General features: G+C 44.0%; 1 protein-coding gene across 4 annotated transcripts in view; it reads left to right on the forward strand.

The window, feature by feature from the left end:
* The window catches only part of ADRA1A (adrenoceptor alpha 1A), a 122,188-nt gene extending 98,186 nt beyond the window's left edge, over positions 1-24,002 (forward strand). For 3 of the 4 annotated variants that reach the window (XM_017885278.1, XM_017885292.1, XM_017885285.1), the window contains one exon: positions 10,132-15,224. In XM_017885278.1, coding sequence (XP_017740767.1) covers positions 10,132-10,649 — 518 coding nt within the window. In that variant the 3' untranslated portion in view covers positions 10,650-15,224. The other variant, XM_017885301.1, reaches the window with a different exon arrangement.
* Positions 24,003-25,001: the final 999 nt, after the last annotated feature.

Consider the following 25,001-nt stretch of genomic DNA (forward strand, 5'->3'; position numbering starts at 1 on the left):
AAGGAACACACAACCTAGATCCCTGGCGTGTGCAGTTCATGATAGGGTTGTTGCTCCTATAAAAATCTAATGCCACTGCTGATCTGACAGGTAATGTGAGCAATGGAGAGAGGCTGTAAATTGTAAATACAGATGAAGCTTTGCTGGCCCACCACACACCTCCTGCCATACAGCCCAGTTTCTAACAGGCCACAGACTGGTACTGGTCTGTGGACCAGGGGTTTCTTCTGCTATAGAGAAAAGTAACTGGTGCTAAATCCAATAGGGGAAATGGCAAGAAAGCAAGTTATACTGCAACAAAGAAGGGCCTGTGGATGAGTGGGATTTTGAACACAGCCTTGAAGACAGAGAGAATTGGACAGATTCCAGTTTGAGTTGATACAGGGGAGAGGGACAGGTCATTGAGTGAAGAGCAGAAGAGTGCAGCAGAGAACCACAACCACAGGAGCTTGAGGTCACAGTCACCTCGCGAACTAACAAAGTTAGTGAAAAGTCTACAGTGGCAGGAAGAAAGCCTTGGTGTTGGAAATTCATAATTCATTTGTTGGAGCAACAAATGCCTCCAACTTAGGCATTTGTTGGAGATACTCATAGAAGGTAAACACCTTTGCATGTTCCTGACTGTTCTACCTCCAGTATCTATGGAAGCGCCTGGCCTGAGCAGGTGCTAAGTAAATTATGTGTTAAGTGAATGAGGAATGGAGAAGGTTGTGTAGGACTGGTGGAACCAAATGATGAAGGGCCTTGAATGACAGAGTGAGAAGCTTGAACTTGATCTTATCAGCAACAAAAAGATAATGTATAACACATGTCTTGGCAGATACCCCATTATGAGGTTCCCTTAGCTACAATACTGAGCCCCTTGATAAGCCTCCCCTCCCTTTAGTTATTTCTGGGAATTTTCCCCGATGGTTTCTACCCTTTCCATCCCATCTCCTTGGAAAGGACCAGATTAGCACAGCCTTAGTCTCCCAGGCCTCAGATGTGGAGGTCTGCGGCCCATGTATTATTAAAGAGCACATGAGTTCTAACGCGACCAGGAGCCCAAACTGTGCTGTGCTCCAAGCAGGAATAGAGCTAATTCCATTCCCGCTTGGTGAAACCACAGTTGCCTGGGTCCCTATGCAGGTGCACTCCTCCCATCCCTCCTTTCTGTGATCTCAGAGTAAATCTCTAGGATAGACATCAGGATGTCTTCCCAAAGCCCTCCCCAAAACCTCAGGTCCCCTCTTCCTTCCAAAGCCTGCCCTCTTCCTTTCTGGCCATCTCTCCACCATGCTCCTTCTTCATCCTGCTTGTCATGGGTCTGTTTTCCCCTTTTGACTGTTTCCATTTGCCTAGAAGCATCTGCTCTTACAGATAGGAAGGGGTAGTATCAATTACTGTTCTAAGTCTTTAACTTTACAGATGAGGAAACTGAGGCCCAAGAGGGAAAAATGACTCACCCAGCTTTAAATAACCAGTTCACCATTCAGGGGTGCTGGGGATGGAGGTGATGGAGAAGGCAAATTTGGAAGGTGTTTCAAGAAAAGACACCTGTGGGGTTTGGTGACCAGTTGGAATGTAAGAAGCAAAAAAGGGAGAAGGAACTCGATACACATTCTTCTGGCAGGAACTGTTAATTGGGTTCCTGCCCCCACCTCACACTACAGTGAGAGAGATAACCTGGTCTCCTGCCATTGGAGAGCATATCGTCTGTGCTCTGGAGGATGAGACAATCAAAGAAAACAAGTAAATAAGAAAACATAAAAACTGTGATATGTACCGTGAAATAAGTAAGCCACTCAGCAGGTGTGAGTTTGAAGATTACTCTTCTTTAGACTGGGTGGTCTCAGGGAGAGCTTTTGTGCAGAGACAACTAAAAAATGTTTCAAATGGAAGACTCGTGAAACAATGGTGACCTTAGTGAAAGTGACAAGTCTTGGAAAACACACTGGCTTATGAAAGCAGATCTGCTTTTTAAAGGAAGCAGCCCATAAAAGCACATGACGACTTCCTCATCGCTAGCTTTTCCCTGAACAAATAATATTTTAAATAAAGGGGGTGGGGTAGAGAATCTTGCTATCTTTTGAGAGTGTTTCAAATCAAATTATTTATTCAATGCAAGGAGGTCTTCTAGGGAGAAATGCTTGCATGTGGGGTCCCCTGTTAGTATTTCCAGCATTTCTATGGGCATTGGGGTCCAAATCATGCATTCGAGTGGGCCTGCTCCTTTTTCCTAAAAGGAGAAATGCTGTTTAGGCTTTGTTAACTGGCAAGACAAACCATTTGACAAGTTTTAATTCAAGCAGTTCAGACTCATCCAGGATGAAATTCCTGATTCTGCAGAGCTCTCCTAGGCCAGCCAGACAGGTCCTGTCAAGAGAGCTTTAGCTGCCACTTGCAGAAGTTTGAGGGATGAGAGGACATCTCCCCAAGTGACCTCTTTCCGTGCCTGGATTGGAAAGAGCAATGGTTTTTCACAGTAACCATAGACCAACATACCCCAGTCCCTGGAAAAGTGGGCAACACTTCCATCCCACACTGGGCAGGCCCCAGGGTGCCCCGAGCCTGCCTCCTTTGGGACTGAGTACCCAGCACAGTGTGCCCGGTTCCCCTTACTCACTGCACCCTCCCGTGCCATGCTCCCATGCTTTGCTCCATGCAGGAGGAGAGCTAATTCCATTCCTGCTCAGTGCCACCTTCTTCACTTTGCCAACCACTCATGCTTTCTGCCAGAAAGTTCAGAAAAGACTCCACATACCAACACTCTCAAGTGAGCATGCACATGACTTTACTCAGATACATGAGTGGAGAGCTGTACAATTTCAGGCCCCAGTTAAATCGGGGAAGAAAAGACTGGTGAAGTCCTTCCAAAGAGGCACCGAAGTCACATCTGCTTGCTCTGTTGGTAAGCTTGATTCTATCATTAGGACATACGGGCTAAGTGAGGTTCCCCAGCCAGGGTACAGCTTGTCCTCTCTACCTGGAATCCAGGCTGAACCATCTTTACTATCACCAGAGACCACTGCGAGAAGCTAATACAAGCCAAGGGCTCTTCCTAGGAAAATGTATCTCTGGGCATACACATTTAATGTCAATCATGTGAAGTCTGTCTGTGAACCTGAGGTTTCACGCCTAAGGTTACAGTCCATGGTTATTCTGGCCACCTTCTTAGACAGCCCTGGTCACCATCTAAGGTAGATAATCTAAAAACTTCTTACTGACTGAGAGCTGCCCAAGTGGCCCCACATAAACCCCAGGAGGGCTCAGGCCAAAGTAGTTCAGCACAAAGGCATCTGGTAGAATATGGTCTGCCCTTAAACTTTGACTCTACAGCTTGTTTCTGGGGTTTAATTTGATGGGCAGTTTTCTTCCTAGTAAGAAGGCGCCATCGAGTCTGGCCTGAATGTTACTGGCACTGGAGCTCCTTGGCCTGTTGGTGTGGCAGCCTGTCTCTCTCCTCTGATCATTGGATGTGTACCAGGCACATCGGAGAGACCACTCGCTGGACAAGGAGAAACAATTAAGGGTTATTTTATCCCATGGTCACAGAACATTAGCTTCTTCTTTGGAGTCAACATTTTTTTAAATTGAGATCATTCAAACTCCAATTCTCAGAATGTGATGCCCTGCCGACAAACTCTTCTAAACAGCACACTCTGACTTTTAAAATAATGCAATTATTGAGGATACTACTCTCCTCTTTCTTCTTTCTCCATATCTCTGCAAAACCTGTTGCCATTCAGTGAAAGCTGGACATATTGCCGTTAATACTTCCATGCCATCGTAGGGTTGCTAAATGGCACACAAAGATCAGGAGTGGAAATGGGTGAGGTGGAACCGACTTTGGGTCCAGTTGTGTGATTTTGGGGAACTACTCCCGTCTTCAGCCTTACTGTCTTCACCTGTAAAGGACAGGTTGACAGCGCTGATCTCAAAGTGCCTGCCAGTCTTCACATTTGAGCCTTCTGCGACTCCAGCTAAGTAAGGTTTACCACAGCCCAATGTCTCTCAAAGTTGTCATTAAGATGTCAAGTTTTCCAGGGGGTAAAATGAAGCACAGAAGCTGGAGGCTGCAACCAAGAAGACTGACTCACAGCTTTCAGCTTCCATATCAAGTCACCCTCATTCTGAGAGAAACAGTTGAACTAAGGAGGAACCCTTTAATGACCAGTGCTGGATGGGAATTTGAGAACTCAGTTCCTACTCTCACCGACTTTTGAAGCTAACCGTAGTACTCACCGGTGTATCAAATTCATGGAGGGGACCAGCATGGGCAGGAAAAAAATGGTTTTATCTTGTATTGGAGTCATTGAGGCAAACACTGCTGTAATTTTATAGCTATAAAAGGTGACTAGTGGCCAAGCCTTTACTGGGATGACTCCTAGTGCCCCCCTCCCCATAAGCCTATTAGATGAGCCCCAGTTCAAAAATGAAGTCAGATGTTCCCAATGGATATAGCATTCAGTGGAAAGACATAGAGGCAACATTTTAAATTATTCGTTTCAATTTCTTCTTGGCATCTAGAGGCCTTTACAGTGGAAGTGAGGATTCTGAATCTCCATGAATGAGAATGTTGATGGTTTTTGGCCATAAACACCTGTTCTTTCCACCTCAGTCTGACCAGTAGTAAGTTGGTCAGGGTGTCCGGAGGGTCAAGAAAGAGGCAGAAATTCTGCAGCAGAGCAAATGGTGGAAAGAAACTCAGTGAAAGGAAGAGTCCTTGGGGTGTGGGGATTTTCCAAAGCCCAAGAATTAAACCAGGCAAATTCACATGCAAAGGATGGCTTGAGCTGCAGGGCAAGGTGTTTAGGGGATTAAGTCAGGAGCTGTTGGCTCCTCTTGAAGCAGAGATTGTTGAGGAGAAAAACCATAGCCATGGTGACCAAAAAAAATAGGAGCTCCTATTCTCATGTGGGTGATTTGGAAGTCCATCTCTTCCTATGAAGCATGATGAGAAAAACTAGAGGGTCTGATGCCAGATGATAGGGCAAGGAAAAAATGGTAGTAAAATAACATTACAGAAAAAAACCAAATGACTGAACATAAATGGTGGGCCAAAAAAAAGGAGAATGAGACAGCATAAGGAAGGCAGGGTTGGGAGAGACTATGAGGCTACAGCCATCAAGCAGAGAAGAAAACCAAGCCACATTGAGAAGAAGAACCAAGACAAGAACACAGAGACACAGCCATTCATTTATTCAGTCAGTCAGTCCATCCGTCAGTCAGGAGGTTGGCCATCCATGCAGCAAAAACTTGGAGAATGCCTTCAAGACTCTAGCATTGTACTGGATTCTGGAGCTCCGTGAGTGAGCAAAGCTGGCCGGATGGCTGTTCGAATGGACTTCCCCACCCAGTGACTGGATCAGAGGCACCCACCCGTAAACCAGGTTCAGCCCTTACACTCTAGGTCCTGATGGGTGGAGGCCAGGGACAAGCATTATCCAGCTGTCTTCTCACCCTAAAAAGCATTGCCAGTCCTCACGAAGAAAGAGATTTGGGAAGAATGGAGGCTGGGGATAGAACTAATGCAGAGTTCAGAGAAACGGGCACAGATGGCGAAGGTTTGGGCAGAGAAGGAGAGAGCAGGAGGAGGGAACCCTGAATAGGACCAGGCAGCTGCTTTCCAAGCCCGATTCCAGCCCCATCTGTCCTTCCTAGGAGAGGAAAAATGAAGGAAGAGATATGTAGTTGGGAATAATGTCAATAAGGAGAGGAGCTGCCCTTCTGCTGTCCTTTTTTTTCTTTCTTTTTTTTTTTTTTTTTTTTTTGAGACAGGGGTTCACTTCTGTTGCCCAGGCTGGACTGCAGTGGTGCGCATTGGCTCACTATAACCTCCACCTCCTGGACTCAAGCAATCCTCCTGCCTCAGCCTCCTGAGTAACTGAAACTACAGGCGCATGCCACCACACCCAGCTAATTTTTGTATTTTTAGTAGAGATGCGGTTTCACCATGTTGCCCAGGCTGGTCTCAAATTCCTGGTCTCAAGTGATCTGCCCATCTCAGCCTCCCAAAGTGCAGGAATTACAGGTGTGAGCCACCGTGCCTACCCCTTTTGCTGTCTCTTCTCACTCTTTGGAAAGTTCCTGAAGGAAGCACAGCTATGAGTCTCTCCTCTAACCCCAGCTAGTCAGCAGCTGCACAAAGAAAATCACGTGACTCCCTGCACCTGCTCCCAATCGCAAGGGAAGAATACTCCAAGCACGACAATGGATCCTGCAACCTGCCCCTGGTGGAATTGTCAGTTTGGGAGCATGCAAATCCGTGCTAGACTTACACACATCTGGCTGCTGTCACACACTTGATGGGATAAACCAAATGTTGTCATTTACAGAAGGTCTCTGGCCTGAAAGCATAAGCCAAAATCTAGAGATTTGCTTGGATTAAAAAGAAAATATTCCTGGGGTTAGGGCTAGAGATTATGTGACATTCAGATCTTAGTGTATGTGACATTCAGATCTTAGAGTTTTAACCAACTCTCTTTCTCACCCTATACCTATACCTGAGCCACATTGAAGAAATGAGTGTTTTGAGTGGGGTACAGAGAGGGGGAGTCCAGGATTCACCCGTGAAGACAGGAACACAGCAAGAGACTAGAGAGAGGGCCCAAGAGCTTGGCTCTGGGTCAGCCAGACCTGGAATTAAGAGCGGGGCCATGCAAGGAAAGATGGGATGGAAAGGAAGTGACTAAAAGGAAATGTTGAGATTTATCAGTGCAAAACTGGGCTCTGTAAGCAGAATGAGCATCCTTGAAGGAATTATGGGAAGTTCCAAGACTCTCAAATCATATTTATTAGCATTCACATTCAGAGCGCATTTTTTGTCTTTTTTAAAAATTGAAATTATTCAAATAAGGGAAAGATCCTCCCCTCCCTCGCTGATTTACAGAGTAGCGACATTCCCAGACAAGGTGAGTTTTTGGTGTGCTCAGCTCAGACGTTCTTGTAGTCATTAAGCACAGGCCCAGGCAGGCCTTTGTGAAATGGGTTTCCTTAATCACATCACTGTCACTATTAGGAGGAAATATTGGACAATATATAGGTATCATAATGTAAGGCAAATTTTTTTCTGGAACTGACCGCATTTGCACAAAACCATCAGTCATGTTGGCATTAGCCATTTTTTCCATCACAGATGAGGTTCGAAAAAGCATTTTTCCAATTCAGCTTCCCCTAGCTGCACACTTTATCACTCCCCATCGGCTATCCTCCTAAGAGATGTATTATTCCAATATATTTGGAGATTCCATAAAGGAGCATGGGCCCTGAAATCACACTATCCAATTTCAAACCTACCAGTAACTATATGAGTGACCTCAGTTGAGCTATTCAAACTCATTAAGCCACAGTTTCTTCATTTGTAAAACAGGGAAGAGTAACATAACTCTTCATGTTACTAATGATGATTAAATCATATGGAAAGTGTTCAGCACACTCCCTTGCCTGTTTCAAATCAGGCATTCAAAGACTGTAAACTTTATTATAATTATAGGACAATGTGAAGAGCTTTAGAACTAAAGAATAAAACTTTCTCACTTTACATGTTTTTTTTCCCCCCAAATAAACACCCATTGTGAGTATATGTGTGTGTGTGTGTGAATTTGAGATACATGGAACTTAGCAGGGAGTGTTGCTTCAGAGATAATAAATGTTCCCATCAACAACCACAATATTGTGTCTTCTTTGGGATCTTCAGTATTTAAGTTTACCTTCTGTTTATATTGATGAACTTTTTGACTTAATTTCAGAGCACTGTTTGCCAGAGTAGATTTTAAGAGCACCAGCAATTTGTCATGACTCTGATAGGTCCACAGAGCAGAGAAGAAAAGAAAGACATAAAATCAAGACCTTAGGTTTGAAACAACAACAAAATTGTTCAGGGCCATTAGGAATCATCCATTCAACCTACTCCTTTTCCAGATAAGAAAACTGGAGGCCCAAAGGGATCATGGGACTTTCCCAAAGCCATTCTGCCAACTGTACACAAAGCTGTGACTAAAAGCCTGTGGAGAAGGAAAACGAGCTTGGGAGTGGAGAAAGAAAAGAAAGGAGGTGGAAGGAAAGTCAAGATGTTATATTGTAATTTCTCTGAAAGGAGTGAAGAGGGACATTTGGGATTTCATAATTCATAAAGCTCCTTTAGTAAAAGCCCGTGCAAGTCTGAGAATCAGAGAAAAAAGAACATTCGACTGGGAGTCCCATACCCTTTATCCATCACTCTTATCAGTATTATAGCTATGAGGTTTGTGACAATCTCTTTAATAAGCACTTTTTTTTTTTTTTTTTTTTTGAGAGAGACAGAGGTCTTGCTCTGCCACCCAGGCTGGAGTGGCAGTGGCTGGAATCTCAGCTCACGCAAGACCTCCACCTCCCGGGTTTCACGCCCATTCTCCTGCTCAGCCCCAAGTATGGCTCCCGGGCGCCCGCCTCCGTACACCGCGGCTTACGTTTTTCTTGTATTTTTTTTAGTAAGCAGACGGGGTTTCGCGCCCATATAGCCAGGAAAATGGTCTTTCGAATTCCTGACCCATTGGTGAATCCCGCAGGCTGTCTCGGCCCCCACGTGCCCTGGGATTCAGCCGCTTTGTGCAGCCACGGCGCTTGAAATACGGCATTTTTTTTCAAGATTCAGCCCTTTTTCTCCACCTGCTATAAACTTACGTCTTACTCAACAAAAGAAAAAAAAAAAAAAGCCCATGTTATCGACTCCAGTTTCTCCTTTCTTTGCTTCCACTTTCTTCTCCTCTACCTGGCCTGCAGTGATGGAAGGGCAGGACCTCCTGCAGATGCACCACCAGCTGCTGTAGCAGGTCATCCCACCCCACCCCTCCACTGCAGAGGAGGCTCCCGATGTTGACAATGGCCAGGGCCTTGGCAGACAAGCCAGGCCAAAAGTCGTCATCATTTACCCCAGCTGCTTTAGAAAGGACATTGACCTTATCCTCTGTGATGATCCCCTCAGCGTTATGCAGAACGAGGGCTGAGTCGGTGCAGACGAGCTCTGAGATGGAGTCTGTGGTGTGGACAAGTGCAAGGCTGGGCTGCCCGGAATAGTGCTAGTGCTGGATGCAGTGAGGGCCTCACCCCAAGGCAACCTCAGCTCAGAAGAGCTCAGCTCAAGTCTTGGCGGCAGCTGGGAAAAGGCCAAATAAGCATTTTTTCACATTTGTAAATTGAGTAATTGGAGGAGATAATCCTTAAGATTGTTCCCCTTTAAGACTTCACAGTTTTGTTCTTCTGCTGCCAAATGCCCCATGGCACTCTCTGTGCAGGACATGACAGGTCCTGAGGTGGGGTTCCTGCTATGCACATCAATGGGTAGGGTTTGGGTGGGTAGAGAAGGTGGAAAAGGGCATCAAGGACACAGTGGCCCAACTTGAGAGGACAAAAAAAAATTGACCAATGACCTGGAGAAAAAGTGTAGTGAGTCTGGCTAGAGAAAAAATAACAACCAATCATATTAGAAAGCTGGTCAGACCAGGGGCTGTGGAGGACTCTGAGTATGAAGCAAACAACACACATTTGGGAGTCATCAAGGGATATTGACAAAGGGAACTCGAGGTGACGTCAAAAGACATCATCTAGGAAAAGTGATTGAGAATCACTGGCCCAACATTGGCAAGGCCAATACTGTGTAAAGTTGAGATTCTCATCAAAATCCACAATTCTAATATTCGAGAGGGGAAGAATTCATAAACACCGAGGCTGTGTCTGTTACCTAACACTGAATCAGAGAATAAAGGGCATGTTCAGGTAACTGAATTTTAATACGGATTATTTGCATGGGTTCCAACTTACTTTTCAATTTAGGCAAAACAATGTACATATGTGGGATCAGTCTGAGTTTCACATTTTCATTTGGTAAAACTTCACAGCAGCCATTGGTCACTGAGAGCCAATGCAACCCTATCCACTGGGCCTGCTCCTGTAATTAATGACACACATGAACCAAGTAGGAATGGTCTTTGAAGATACTGCAAAAGAGTGACAGTCACAGGAGCTAGTCAGTCAAATATGAGAAACTCAAATGTGTTTGAGATCATTTTAACAGCTTTAAAAATACAGAAAGATGTTTGTTTTATTGTTTTCCTAGCCAATTGGCCTGCTGGCTTGCAAATAATATATATGAATCTGTGTGTTTTCTTCCAGGGTCTTTCTTCCCTGATATCAAGCCCTCTGAAACAGTTTTTAAAATAGTATTTTGGCTTGGATATCTAAACAGCTGCATCAACCCCATCATATACCCATGTTCCAGCCAAGAGTTCAAAAAGGCCTTTCAGAATGTCTTGAGAATCCAGTGTCTCCGCAGAAAGCAGTCTTCCAAACATGCCCTGGGCTACACCCTGCACCCGCCCAGTCAGGCCCTGGAAGGGCAGCACAAGGACACGGTGCGCATCCCCGTGGGATCAGGAGAGACTTTCTACAGGATCTCCAAGACGGATGGCGTTTGTGAATGGAAATTTTTCTCTTCCATGCCCCGTGGATCTGCCAGGATTACAGTGTCCAAAGACCAATCCTCCTGCACCACAGCCCGGGTGAGAAGTAAAAGCTTTTTGCAGGTCTGCTGCTGTGTAGGGCCCTCAACCCCCAGCCTTGACAAGAACCATCAAGTTCCAACCATTAAGGTCCACACCATCTCCCTCAGTGAAAATGGGGAGGAAGTCTAGGACAGGAAAGATGCAGAGGAAAGGGGAATAATCTTAGGTACCCACCCCACTTCCTTCTCAGAAGGCCACCTTTTCTTGGAGGACAAGACAGGACCAATCAAAGAGGGGACCTTCTGGGAATGGGGTGGGGGGTAGACCCAACTCATTAGGCAGTGGATAGGGCACAGGGAAGAGGGAGGGTTTCTCACAACCAACCAGTTCAGAACGATACGGAACAGCATTTCCCTGCAGCTAATGCTTTCTCGGTCACTCTGTGCCCGCTTCAACGAAAACCACCATGGGAAACAGAATTTCATGCACAATCCAAAAGACTATAAATACAGGATTATGATTTCATCATGAATATTTTGAGCACACACTCTAAGTTTGGAGCTATTTCTTGAAGGAAGTGAGGGGATTTTATTTTCAGGCTAAACCTACTGACAGCCACATTTGACATTTATGGGGAGAGGGCCTAGAGAGGAAGAGCATTAAGATGGTGGCCGAGATCCAGACACATTATTTTTAGAGCAAGTTCTGAAACTCCACCCTTTCTGATACATCCAATTTCTCAGCTTGAGGGAAACTTGACAGTGAGGTTTACCTTTGGCTACACTTCGAATGGATGCTGCTCCTCATTTCCCAAAGATGAGGGTGAGGGGCACTCATGATGTCTCAGAATGTAGCATTCTCTATCCTGGGGTCAGGAGAGGGTTGAAAGAACCAACCAGGGTGGTATGGCTTTTCCCAAGAGAAGACAGTAGACCTGAGCATCATTCTTTCAATTTAACTACTAGAGAGAAAATCCATTAAACAGTTCCAAGATCAGATGATGATAGGCTTTCTCTCTAATATCTTTAAACATCAAGAGCTTGGGGTGGCTGTTAATTTCTTGCAAAGAGAGAGGCTGTTCACTTACTGCACAGCCATTTCAACATGGCTTACAAAAGGCTTTCTTGACAAATCACTTACCTGTTCCAGAACTCTGTTATGAAAATCCAGAGCTTATAATATTTTGAAAGGCAAAAGATTGTCTCCCATTACTTCTCATCTGCTTCACTATTGCATAATGAATGAGCTTCACCTGTGGCATGTTGGAATGAGCCTTATGATCCAAGTACATTCTTCCCAAACTTTGAAATATACTAATGCTTAGCTTCAGAGAGATACTGATGGATCACCAAAGAACTGTCTAAAGCAGGAGTTTGCAAACATTTTTTGATAGAAGCCCATTTGTTCTGGAAAAAGATCCAGTAGTCAACTCAACTTCATCTATTCCTACTTTTCTGCAAGAACTTGGGGAACATGCTATATTTTGCTTTATGTGTACCAAATTTTTGTAAACCATAATAAGTCAGTACAGAACTTGCGTATCTCTTTCCTGAAATGCTTGGAACCAGAAGTGTTTCAGATTACAGATTTTTTCAAATTATCTCTGGGATGGGACCCAAGTCTAAACACAAAATTCATTTATGTTTCATATACACTGCATATGCATAGCCTGAGGGTAATTTTATACAATATTTTTAATTGACTGTTTTGGACTACAACCCATAGACCTGAGGTCAGGTGTGGAATTTTCCACCTGTGGCGTCATGTGGGTGCTCAAACAGTCTCAGATCTTAGAGATTTTGGATTTCAGATTTTCAGATTAGGGCTGCTCAAGCTATAGATTACTAATGAGGAAGATGGTAACTATACGCAAAAATTATATATGGCTGCCATTCCACAATAAGGATTTCAAATAGGATTTATGTTTTTGGAATAATTCTTGACAACAATCAGTGGTCTAAAACTAAAGACCATTTGCCTAGCCTCTTTCCTCTGTTGGGGTAATTCCTCCAGGAAATTCAAAGCAGCTCTAACCTTCACAGCAAGAGTAGTGGCCTCAACATCCTTTTCTTCTTCCCCTGCAGCAAAATGATAATTTCCTTAAATCCTCCTAAAAAAAACAAATCTCTTTCCACGTTGCAATGGAGGGTATGTTTGTATGTTTATTTGAGTTTTGTTATAGGTTGTGTTAAGACCTGGAGTGTGACTCTTTTTTCAGCCTTTTTCTGAAGAGTGTCTTCTTACTGGCCAGATACATATTCAGCCTTGTGTTCAGAATTTGGATTCTGGCACTGAGATGTTGGCTGGATTTTTAGACTCTTCTGTTCTCTCTGTGTGTCCCATAAGAGCTCTGCCAGATGTGGATGTCCTATTATAGAGGCAGGCATCTAGGAAGAACTTGAATATGCAAACTCTTGCTTCTCTTTGGCCTTGATAGGAAAGATCAGTTTCATTGCTGACAAGAGTTTGGTCCAGAATCTGAATAAGAAAATCACTTGCCCCACTCCTCCTTACAGAAAGAGCGTCCCCATGGGAAGAATGATTATCATTTTTCTTCGGCAAATTATGGTTCCATGTTAGAAATGATCCTTTAAACACCTTTACAGACACATTTAAATTTTAGATATGGGAAAGCTTAGAAACACATGAAATCTGGCACTAATGCCACATCTAATCTAAATAAACAACTAGATAATCTTTCGGTCATCAGATTAAAACCATGACAATTGTATCCATGTAAAACTATCCGTAAATAATTGTCTGCTATACTCTTCTCCAGCTCCCTCTCTCCAGGGAGGTAAACTTTTAACATTTTTTTCCTTTCCCATAGCATGATACACCAATTTTACAAGAAATTGATAACATCACCCAAAACTTAGTCAAAGTGGGGTAAACAATATATGAGTTGAATTACTTTTCGCTAATTCCCCCTAAATCTCTGTACCTTTAGGCATGCCAAAAAATATCTAAAATTGTTGCAGTTTAGCAAATGATTGTCATATTTATACTCACATGTTTACTGCTTCTATTTGGAATTTGAGGAATTTACCCAGAGTAACGATGTCTTCTCTAATGTGTTATAAAAAGTAGTTGCTTTGGGATTGTCTAAATATCACAAAAATCAACATGACATTATGGGATAGGGAAAATTTGAGTTTATTCTGACATTATGGGATAGGGAAATGTTGAGTTTATTCTGCAACTCAAACTGCATGCATTAAGAGAGACCCTGAATCTCGTTATTCAAAAATTTCCCCAGACTATGTCAAGGATTTCAGAAAAGCATTTTACTCGTCAGTTTTCTTTCCTTTGCCTCTCTCATGTCTTATCCAAGAGGACTTCTGCTTGTAGTCACATAGTATATCTAACACTCTCCAAAATATTCAAAAATAAATATTCCCTGGTAGACAGCAGTGTTTGGGTAAATAAATATTCTCTTAAGATTTTTCTGTTAGGTCATACTGTGTGCCAGGCATCTGCAGGAAATTTTGCACCCATTGCCTCTAAACTCCCTGGAAACTCTGCTACCCCTATTTTACAGATAAAAATCCCATCATTGTGAGAGGTTAAGGACTTGCCCAAGGCCAAGGGGGAACCATGATTTAAACCTAGGTCTCCCTATTCTCAACCTGCACATTTTCCATATCCCTCCTTCCTCAAGAGAATGGGGGTAAAAGTTTTCCCATTTGGATTGGATGTGCTGAGAATGCCAAGCCACATCCAAACTTTTTAATGTTCTGTTTCCTTGGGATTTCCCTCCAAATTAACCACGGCAAACATGCTGCCAAATCTCCAGCCCAGTCAAACCCAAGAGCAGGGCATCTGTGGAAGGGTTTGGTGTCTGCACTTCTAACTATCAGACTGCACCACATTTTTAGGAGTTAATGGCCTGGAATGTGATTAAGGCCTTGCAAGGAGGACATACTAATGGCATGTTGGGGGAAGATGAGCATAGAAGAGAATGCAGAAGGGGCCACACTGGCCAAGAACAGTAAAATGCAGTTGCAGACAGGACACATATCGGGTGTTGTATTGAAGTTATTGATGGCCAACCACAGTTCATAGAAACACTTTCGGGAAGTACATCCCTTTTAAAAATAAATGAAAACAAATACAACATAACTCACTCTCACTCACCTGTATTCCAACTATTTTTTTAGTTGGACAGAGGGGAATGGATTGTAGATATTTCACCAAGAATTGCAGAGGGCATATCAAGCATGTGAATTTTATGATGCCACCGTGGGGAAAGAGTTCAGAATGTTGATCTCCAGATAGCTGGAGACCTAGGCAGTCTGAAAATTAGGAGTCAGTTGGAAGTTATGGCTATGTATTATGTGACATCACTTGTTCCTAATTTCTTTTCACAAGTGAACACTGGATATCCTGACCTTCTGGCCCAGTAGGTTTCATGGTTAAGACCTGGGAGTGAGAACATTTTAGGAACTATTTGCTTGGGCAGGTAATTGTTTACTCTTTGATCACGGCTACTTAATCAGAGCTTAGCAGACTTTCTCAATTGCTTCTGGGGCTGGTCTGCTCAGGTCCTTTAGCCAAAAACGATGCTGCCTGTTTGTATGAATACTTGTTGACTTAATTAAAGAAAGAGCTCTGCTCATCAGCAAAGGGCACCCAAGCAGATGGGAGGTAAACTCTCCAAGGTAAACTCTCCAAGGAAAAACCAAGTGAAAAGAAAGCAGAAAAGGCAAATATGGAGACATCAGAGGTATGCTTACCAGTTAGTTACTCTGATTTTTTTTACACTACTAGGACTTTTAACCATGAAACCACCTGCGCACAGCTCCAGTGGAGCCCAGTTGGAACACTGTTTGCACCGCTCCGTGTCTGCAGACTGTGCTGGGGAGCTGGGCTGAGCCAGGCTGCTGTGGTGCCCACCATCTTCAGAAAGCAATGGCAGCTGTGGCCTCCTGGCCCTCCAGAACCCCTGGGAGCGGAGTGAGTGGAGATGACCGTTGTGGGGCTGGGCTGACAAAAGCAAGTTAGGATTTCAGCGGAGGACGCCAGCCCTGTTCCCATCAGCATTAGCTCATTCATGCTCCCCAGACCCAAATGTCGTGGAGGAGGGGTTGAGAATGGGCCCTATCTACTCTATGCAGGAAATTGTCATTTCTGCTTTGCTGCTGAAATATGCATTAGTGGTTCTCCCACCTAAAAGGAAGGTTGTGGGGTTTGGGGGTGGAGGGGTTTAGAAGCAGGAAGATTTACCATAGACATCGCTCAAAGCAGGATGGTTGAGTCATGCCTTGCTGCAACTGATAAGCAAGGAACTGCCCTAAAGATTGTGGCTTATTCATTTCAAAAGACAAAATAATTGCCTTTCCTTTTTGTCTGGCTCAGGAGTTATTACTTTACTTTTTCTCCATATCATATTCAGTGGAGCCACGTTATAAGCTGGAAATGATTATTACTAAACTATAAAAACTACAGACTTAATTAGGCAGAAAATTTAAGAGCAAATATACACTGTATTTGGAGAAAAAACATGAAGGCACTGACTTCTTCAAAAGTCTGGATCCCATACGTGCATTCAAATGCGGTAGAGAGAAAGCTAAGACAGAAAATCCCAACTTGAGTTTACTATTTCTGTCCATTTATATAGCACTTTATATTTGTCAAAGTAATTGTGCCTATCTTAGTCATCCCTGTGCAGTAGAATGAGAAGGAAAAGATTATTACCTACACTTTAGCATATAAAGAAAAGAGGAGGTAGGAGATTTAAGGGTTTATTTGAATATCCCCAAATCCAGCCTCCAACTCCTTTTTCCATGACACCTCAATGTTTCCCAGGTCCACTGTGTTTCTCGACACTCTGATGTTCATATCTCACTCATTTGTCCCTGACCTATAATCCCAGCTCTATTGGCACTTTCTCTCCCGCCTTATCTCTGCCATGGCTGGGCGGCATGCCACTGTTCTAGGGGCCAAGGGCATATTTGTCTATGCTTCTGTCATTGACTGACAGACAAGCACAGGTGATTCTGTTCTTTCTCCCTAGATGGCAGCAGCGGAGCCAAGGAAATATGCAGGGCAGGAGGCTCTTGGTTTGCTCCACAGGGTGACATGTAAGGCAGTGATTGTCACCTTAATGTCCTCAGGAATACAGAGGTCCCAAAGGGAGTTTGGGGAATAATTATTTTCCCGGTCAGCCTGTGGGTCATTGCATACCCACTGGTCAGCAGCAGCAGCAAACAACCTCTCCTGCACCCCGCCCTGCACTTGGCATGAAAAAGAGGCACAGAGAGTCCCCAGCTTACAAGCTGGATGGAGTCCGGGTTCATCTATTTCAAAGTCAAGAAAGCATTTTTCCAAGAGGCATTGTTATAAATGGGGGAGGGAGAGGATGTTCCCAGATGAACCAAAAAATAAAAATCTATTTAATGTACCTTAGGAGTTTGCAAACCTTTTCTGTATGTGACTAGATAGTAAATATTTTAGGCATTGTGGGGTCATACAGTCTCTATCACACATTCTTATTTGTTTAGCCTTTTTGGGGGGAGGGGAAACAACCCTCTAAAATGTAAAAACCCTTATTCTCTCAAACAAAACAAACAAACAAAAAACCAGGCTGCAGGTTGGAGTGAGCTCATGGGCCATAATTTGCTGTCATGATCTATGCCATTACTAGCTAACAGTGTAGTACAGATGACGCTAAACAATGGGTTTCGGTGTTCAACATACAAATATTTTTTCATATGCCATTGACACAATTCCGCTTGGCTAAATTCAAGTTCTCAGCCTGCATGAGTCGTTGGATAAAGTGACAAGTCCATATTCAGAGTGGCCCCACTCTATGAATTATTGTGACCTTCCAAGCAGGCATCAGGATAAGAGGTGAGCGTCTGCCACCCCCACTGCTGTCGTCTGTAGAGCAGGAAGGTACACTGGAGCCCAGGGAGTTTCAACATCATTCAGCTCCTCACCTCATCAGGGAAACCCCCACAGCACAATCTGGCTGACCCTAAGAGTAGCAATAATAAATACACACCTCTTGAGCAAGGCCAACCTGAAATTCCTCCCAGACCCTTGGGACCTGCCCAAGTGGAGGTCCCCAGAGGCCCCCAAGAGAATTTCAGGGCCACACTTGACTCCTTGAGTCCTAGACATGGCAACCTATACCAGGGCATTTGAGGGCCTGCCTGGAGCTCACCAAGAAGAGTCATGGGGTTCACAAAGCATGCTGGGTATGACAGGCATTTCCAAATGACAGATAGGATGCAGAATTTCTCTCCTCCTTTTTCTCTTCCTCTTCCTCCTCCTTCTCCACTTCTTCTTTTCTTATTTTTCCTTTTTCTTTGACTAACTGGAATAGAAATGATATTACCATGGGGAAGCATATTTATCCCTCTCCTGGGAATACCAGATCCATGTTTCCCTGAGCTGACACACTTTGTTGGAGGGACCTCTTGTTCCTTCCTCTCTCCAGTCCTGATGGGCAACAAGGAAGAGAAAGACTCTCCCAATCAGAAATAAGGTGCAGTTCCTGCAGCCAAGGGCACGGTGTTCAGTGTTGAGAGAGGAGACTCCACAGCAGGGCTCTGGGGTGGAGCATGGACGGTGACGGGTGCAGAACTGATATGGAAGAACCTGGAAATACTGAGGCCATTCAGTAATAACACCACTGCCACCTTGGGCTGATGCCACATGGCAGCTTCCCCTCCCTTCCCTTCCTTGTCCCCTGTTTGGCCTTGGTCCTGTGCCCTTTCATCTTTCCCATCTCCTTTCCTGATCCCATCCACTCCATAATTCCACTGTCCCCTTCTTGCTAAACTTACAAACAGTGGAAGAAGCTGGGGTGGGTGCCCTTGCTCCAGAAGGTGCCATTTCCCATGGAATCCATGCTCCATGCATAGCTCTGGGTGACGAGATGGGGCTGCCCTCAGCAACTCCATCCTCTTCCCAGGTCAGCCTGATTCTGTGAGCTCCAGGCCCACAGCCTCCAGAGAGCCCAGGGCAGGAGATGGTGCCAGGAGGATGAGGACACGCTGAAGGCCCCCATGGACTTTTGCCCTCTGCTTGCAGTGCTGCCTTTCTGTTCTCATACAATTACTTCCAAGTACAAACACAACGTGCAGCCGCATTTTAGAAAAGAGCTGGTGGTCAGAGTGGGTGGCTGCAGTATTTCTATCAGCCTCTGTGGTGTGCACCTCTTACCACTCTCTGATGGTTCAAAAGTCTCTACTGAGCCCAGCAAAGTCACCTTCTCTTTCTCTTCTTCTGCATCTTCTGTCTCTTGCCCTTATTGTTCCTTTCCTGTTGACTTTCCCTCTTAAAAGCACCTGAGGGCCTTCCAGGCCTTGATTAATCTCATAAAGTAAAGCTGGTTTTATGATAGCATTGAGCAATGCTTAACCCATCGGAATGTATACCCTAAGCAAAACTGTCAACCAGGCAAAGGGTGTTCTTTTCTTCTGGTGCTCTGCTCTTTGTCCCTGTCCCCAGCAGCCCATCTGCTGCTGGAACTTGTTCACGGAGTCCTTCTGCCAACTCATCATATTCTTGTTCCAGGAACTTTTCTGCTTTAAATAAAGGATCTTCTCCCAACCGGTATGCTCCTGCTTTTGCAGATACAGCACAGCTCCATGCATTTCCAGCCCCATCATATTAGTGTCCTAGTCAATCATAACAAACAAATGGGGTGGCTTCAACAACAGAAATATATTGCCCCACCATTCTGGAGGTTGGAAAGTCCAAGATTAAAGCGTTGGCTGGTTGTTTCCTGTGAGGCATCTCTCCTTGACTTACAGATAGATATCTTCTCCCTGTGTCTTCACATGGTCTTTCCTCTGTGCATTTCTCTGTCCCAATTTCTTCTTCTTATAAGGACACCTGTTTTATTGGATTAGGGTCCACCCTCATCACCTCATTTAACCACACCATGCCTTAAAAGGCACTATCACTGAATAAAGTCACATTCTGAGGTCTTGGGGACTTCAACATAGGAATCTGTGGGAGACTCATTTGAGCCCATAAGGACTCTCTCCTCACTCTCTCATTTCTGCTCATACGAAATGTATCCATAATTCTTTTCCCAGATTAGAAGTTTAAATTCGGCCCTTTCTGATCATTCCAATTTCTCTCCAAGTTTTTACAGCAATTGTCTGTAGAATGTATTTGGCAACTAATTCTGTAGTCTATTGTAATTTTTCTGTTGTCTTTAAAAGTCTATATCTATTTAAAATATTTTAAAGGGTACCTTGTATACACTGTACTTATGTAAGTCCTGTCTTCTCAACTAGAGGAGAACTCCTGGATGGCAGCAATGGTCTGTCACTTAGCATGCCCATGACAGTACTCCAGCCCCTAAGCAAACATGGAGAGAGGGGTGCACAGCAGAACAAGTAATAAGATCCAACCACTAGTTACAGATAGCAGCTGGGAGGCCAGTCTCCAGGGACCTGGAAACATCAGAAGATCCACCCAGAAAGGCTCAAGTTGATGACCCTGAGGGTTCTAAGGGACAGTAAGATCCCAGTTAGGGGTACAGAGCACAGCAGTGGGGAACCCCAGGTCAGCAGTGGGGAATCCCAGCCATCTTGAGTCAGGTGGGCATATGCTTACCCAGAGACATCTGCACCTGAGGAAGCAGAGCCCCATCATTAAATAGGACAGACCCTAGACTCCGAGAGGAGGGTGAGACCGAACAAGATGGGATAAGAACCAACAGCAGAGCCCAATCTTGGGAACTGGGGCATTGAGGACCACATGAGAGCCCTGTGATCACGCTGGGGCCCCCGTGCCAGTGATAGGTGGGTTAAGGGTGTATCGGTGCTGTCTGCCCTGTATCACACAACTGGCTTAAAAAAATGGGTGCCAAAGAGCCTCATGTAGTTTTCCCCTACTCTTCTCATAGCCTAAGAAAGACAGAAAAGAGGAAAGGAAGCTGCACTGTTTGGATTTGATATGAGGATGTAGACAGCCAGGCCCTGCTAAAAGCTGTCTTAATTTCGACCTTCTGAAGACCACCTCCCACTCTTAAAGCCTAAGCCTTCATGAGCGCAATAAGACGGTCCTGCTGCCCTGCTGCCCACTCTGCCTGGTCTCAGGGCATCCTGGCCTGCACACCTTGTGCCTCTTGAAAAATTCCATGCCATTTCCACTTAATCACCCAACCCAAGACCCTTGTATTGCCTCACAGTGTTTCCCTGACAGCCACAGAGTGATATATTCTCTTCTGTCCTGGTTCCTGCTGAGAAGCAACGAGCATTTATCCTCATTTGGAAGAATCAGGACTGTTCTAACTGCATTGCACCTGCTGTTGTGTTTTCTGGGCAAGACACCATGCTGCTGTGACCTCCTATCCCCCTCCTTCCTCCCTGGGCACTCTCAGGTTGCAAGTGTTTCTGCTTCCACAACATCAATCACATCAGAACACCCTTGCTGTCTAGAGTCACGTGATGTACCAACTTTAGTCCAATCTGGAAATGACAGGGGGAAAATCACATCAAAAGGAAAAGCCTACAAGAGTATTCGGTCAATCAAGCCCAAAAGCCATCCAAAACCAGGTTCGAATAAGTGTAGCAATGGCTTATTGATTTATCTTTAAACATTGCATTTCTTCCACTCCCTTGTCTTCATTCCGGTTGCTAAATGCAGCCTTATCTTTCATAATGAAAAGAGTTCGACTAACTGAAGTCTCAAGAGATAGGAGGGCTGTGGCCCATTAATCAAAAGCTGAGCATTAGGTAGAGTACTTCGTGCCCCACAGTGCCTCTCCCAGTCAGTCCTGGAGTCATAGCAGAGGTGACAGTGGTTGTGAAGAGCAGAGAAGGAGGGGATCTTGATGAACATGGTGGGGAATGAGCAGCTTGAATCTACAAATAAGGATGCCCAAAGTCAATCTGACAAGTAGGAAGGCTATTAAAAGTACTTCTGTGAAGTATTTTAAGATCAAAGCATGCATTACAAATATTTAAATAACAATCTATTGCTAGTTTTCTACATACTTTAAACAAAAAGAGTCAAACTTTTATTAGGAAATAATTGAATAAAAACTGAGGTCCGTTGCTTGCTCTCATCTCCATTCCCAGCAGCTTGTCTGGCCCCAACTTCCTCTTCTGAACATCATACACAACCCTGATACTTAAACTTCAACAAGTGAGAGCTGACATTTGTGCAACAGAAATTCTGCCTCAGCATTTAAAGCTGAATCAAAAACACATGCTTTCTTCATCAGATGTGAGGGAAAACAAACTATTTTTATCTCTGGGTATAACAAGTCACGAGCAATTCACTCTCCAGTATTAACACAGAAACTTAACCCAATATTGCCAAAAACGAAATCATTTTGCTCCCTATAATGCATCCATGATGATTTATACAAAGATAAAGTTTAAATAGTAAAAATGGTATTTTTGGAGTATCCACTACATGCCAAGCTTTTTGCACATGGTATGGTAAGCTATGAGATTTCATAGTCACATTACAAAAGAAATATTTTCCCAGAGAATAAATATATTATGGGTATGAGAAGAGGAAAGTAAATCAAGTCTGCAGGGAGTTTTGAAAAAGAGAAAGACTGGAAAGAGCTGTGTTCTCTTGTATGTTCTTCTGGTGTTCTCCTGTGCTCACCGCTTAGCTTGCTAAACGTGACCTTCCCAACTCCACTCCAAGGCCCATGCTAGGAAGGGGACTGGAAGGATCTGGAAAATGGTATTGAGAGAAGACTGATGACGGACTGGGAACCATAGGCCTGGGATTCATTGCAGTCCCCATCTCTGTACCTATTTAAGAGGCCCTAAACAAGTCATGTGACCTCTCTTGAGCCATTTTCCTCACCTGTGAAATGGGATTAGCAGATAAAATTGTGTACATGAAATGCCTTATGAGCTGATAAAGCTATAAAATCATAGCAGGTCCCCTATAAATGCTAGCACTCTTTTCCCATCTTCATCTCCCCTCTCAAATGCTATCTAAATAAGACGCAACTATAAATTAGATGACCTTTAAAGTATCTTCAAGCACTGAAAGTGCCATGTACAGGAAGAGAGAAAATAAGTCCTTCACTTTCCTTTGCTCTTTATCTCACTTCAGGTTTACATTTCCAGGAGTTGGTCATGCCCACCCGAAGACATTCATTTCTCTGTAATTAGAAAGCAGGTCACAAAGCACCTGCTGCACCACGGCTCGGGTCCTGTCATTCCTACATTCAATGTGCTAGGCACCAAATCCCAGCTCTCAGTTATTCCCCACACCACGCTATTTTCTTTGGGTTGGAAATAACCCCACATGGAAAATTTATCTTAGCTTTTAAAAATCAGGCAAACTGCACGACTTTGAAGATTTCCACCAAGCTCTCTGAATTGTAGACAGGTCAGAACAAGAGTATCCAAGGCTGGTGTTTGTCATCTTCCTCACATTGGCTACTTGCTTAGCAATAGAAAGTATTTTAAGTTATCATAGTTGTCCTATGAAAGACACTACATAAAATGCAGTCATTATAGAAAAGGTGTGTGTGTGTGCCTTTGTGTGTGTGCGTGCGTGTGCTTATATAAATGATGTTATGGGAAAGAGAAGTAGTTTTGACCACTGGAAGGCAGTACAGCATTTGAAGCAAAACTAAGATGTAACATCATCTAAGGAAATACGGGATGAGCACCTCCGGGCTTGGGCAACTATTGGAAGTAAATGTTTACAAGCCAAAACCGCAAATTCCCAGTCATGAACAGAGGTCGTTTTGATTTCACTGCAAGTTGAAGATCACTATAATACCCCCAAAGGCTGGCTTTCACATCATCCAAGGGTCACGATTCATGCTACATTGAAGCGTATGAGTGTCTGCTTGTGTCACAAACCTGACAGAGCAGAGGTGGGGGGTGGGGGAAATGGAAGCAAAAGGGACAGACTTGCTGCACTTCCAGACTGTCATGGAAGCTCCAGGTCGCAATCTTAGTTCTAATTTCAGGTTCTGCCAGTCGAGTCTAGACATTTCTGGGGCACCCTTTAAGTGGTCTCCAGCAGCCTTCTAGGCAGGTGGCTTCAGAGGGAGGTCCACACTGCAAGCTCAGCTCACCACGACTCAGGCTGACGGGGCAGTCAGCCATGCTCGGAGGCTGAATTTGGCAGGGACTTGCTGCCATCTCCCTGCCAAATGGTCTCTCGTGACTCAGAATCTCAAAATTGTTTTAAAGAGAGGAAAAAAGTCACTTTCGGGGATGAGGTTCTTGGCCCAACTCTGCTTTATGTAAACACAGTCTATGACTATTTCAGTCTTCTGGATTTTGAGAAGCAGCTGCAAGGATGAACAGATTGGTGTTGGCCCAAATTAAAAAGAAGAGTGTTCAGTTCTTTCAGTGTTTGGAGAAAGAAGACCAAAAGCATCATCTCACAGGGAGCAGAATGTGACCAGCCTGGCTAATGAGAAAATTAGAGGGATCCTCAATTTGAGAAGAACCCGCTCTACCGAAGTCTGAACTTGTGAAAATGGACACATTGTGTCTGGAGTAAGAATTCTTACTCTACAAAAGGGTAAAATTGTGATCACGTTGATGCATGATGCCTAGGATATTAAAAATGCATGATTAACTAAAGGTTAGTCTACCTTGTGTTTTAAAGGGACACACACCCATAACATGAAGCCAGCTTCCTGTCCACGACTGTTGTCCTTACTGCCCAAGGAAGGGGAGCATTTGAAGCAAATGCACGAGTGAAGCAAACCCACCACTCATCCTGTGAACCACTGTCTTTGGAATCCACCCCAGGAGCCCAGGAGCCTTGCCTGTCACATGGATTTATTTCTTTATCAAGAATCCATCTGACTAAGGCACAAATCCAACATATTACTGTTGCTGATGCAAGAAAAACAGTAACTTAAGGAATGATCATGAATGCAAAGGGCAAGAGGAAAAGAGCCTTCGGGGACAAATAGCTCGATTTTTTGTAAATCAGTTTCGTACAACCTCCCTCCCCCATTTCATTCCTAGAAGTTCATTGAGAATGATCAGCCATGTGTAGGGTATGAGGAATTCCATAAGGCACCCCAGTTTCTTCAATAAGTAAATGGCATTTTAAAAAGGGGAACTTTTATGGGTTAAAATATTCTTACGAGATGCATTCATCAAGTATACTGTATAAGCCTTGTTCATTTAGATTTTTATTAAAACAAAGTGTAAAAAGACATTTTTGAAGTAATTGGAGAAAATTAAGAAGAGGCTGGGTCCTATTAGATGTTAGATAATTAGATTGTTGCTTTAAATTTTGTTGGATGTGATAATGGCATTGTTCTTAACTGGTAAGTGCATATCGAAGTATGTTTACAATTTGCTTTAAAGTTTTATTGCCAAAAGTGGAGAAGCAAGGGTGAAAGATGAAATAAGAATGGCAGGCAAGGCCACACGCAGTTCTTCCATGTTTGTGCATGTTTGAAATTTTTCAGAATAAAATATTTTTAAAAGGAAAAAGGCACATTTAACTTGTAAAAGTCAGTGTCCCTTGAATTCTGAAACATTCATAGACATGAAAATCATGCTGCAAAACAAAATCCCCTTTGTTCAAAGAGAGCTGCTGTTGCACTCTCTGCTCTCT

Source organism: Rhinopithecus bieti, unplaced genomic scaffold, assembly GCF_001698545.2.
Source record: "Rhinopithecus bieti isolate Rb0 unplaced genomic scaffold, ASM169854v2 scaffold_315, whole genome shotgun sequence".
Taxonomy (NCBI): Eukaryota; Metazoa; Chordata; class Mammalia; order Primates; family Cercopithecidae; genus Rhinopithecus; species Rhinopithecus bieti.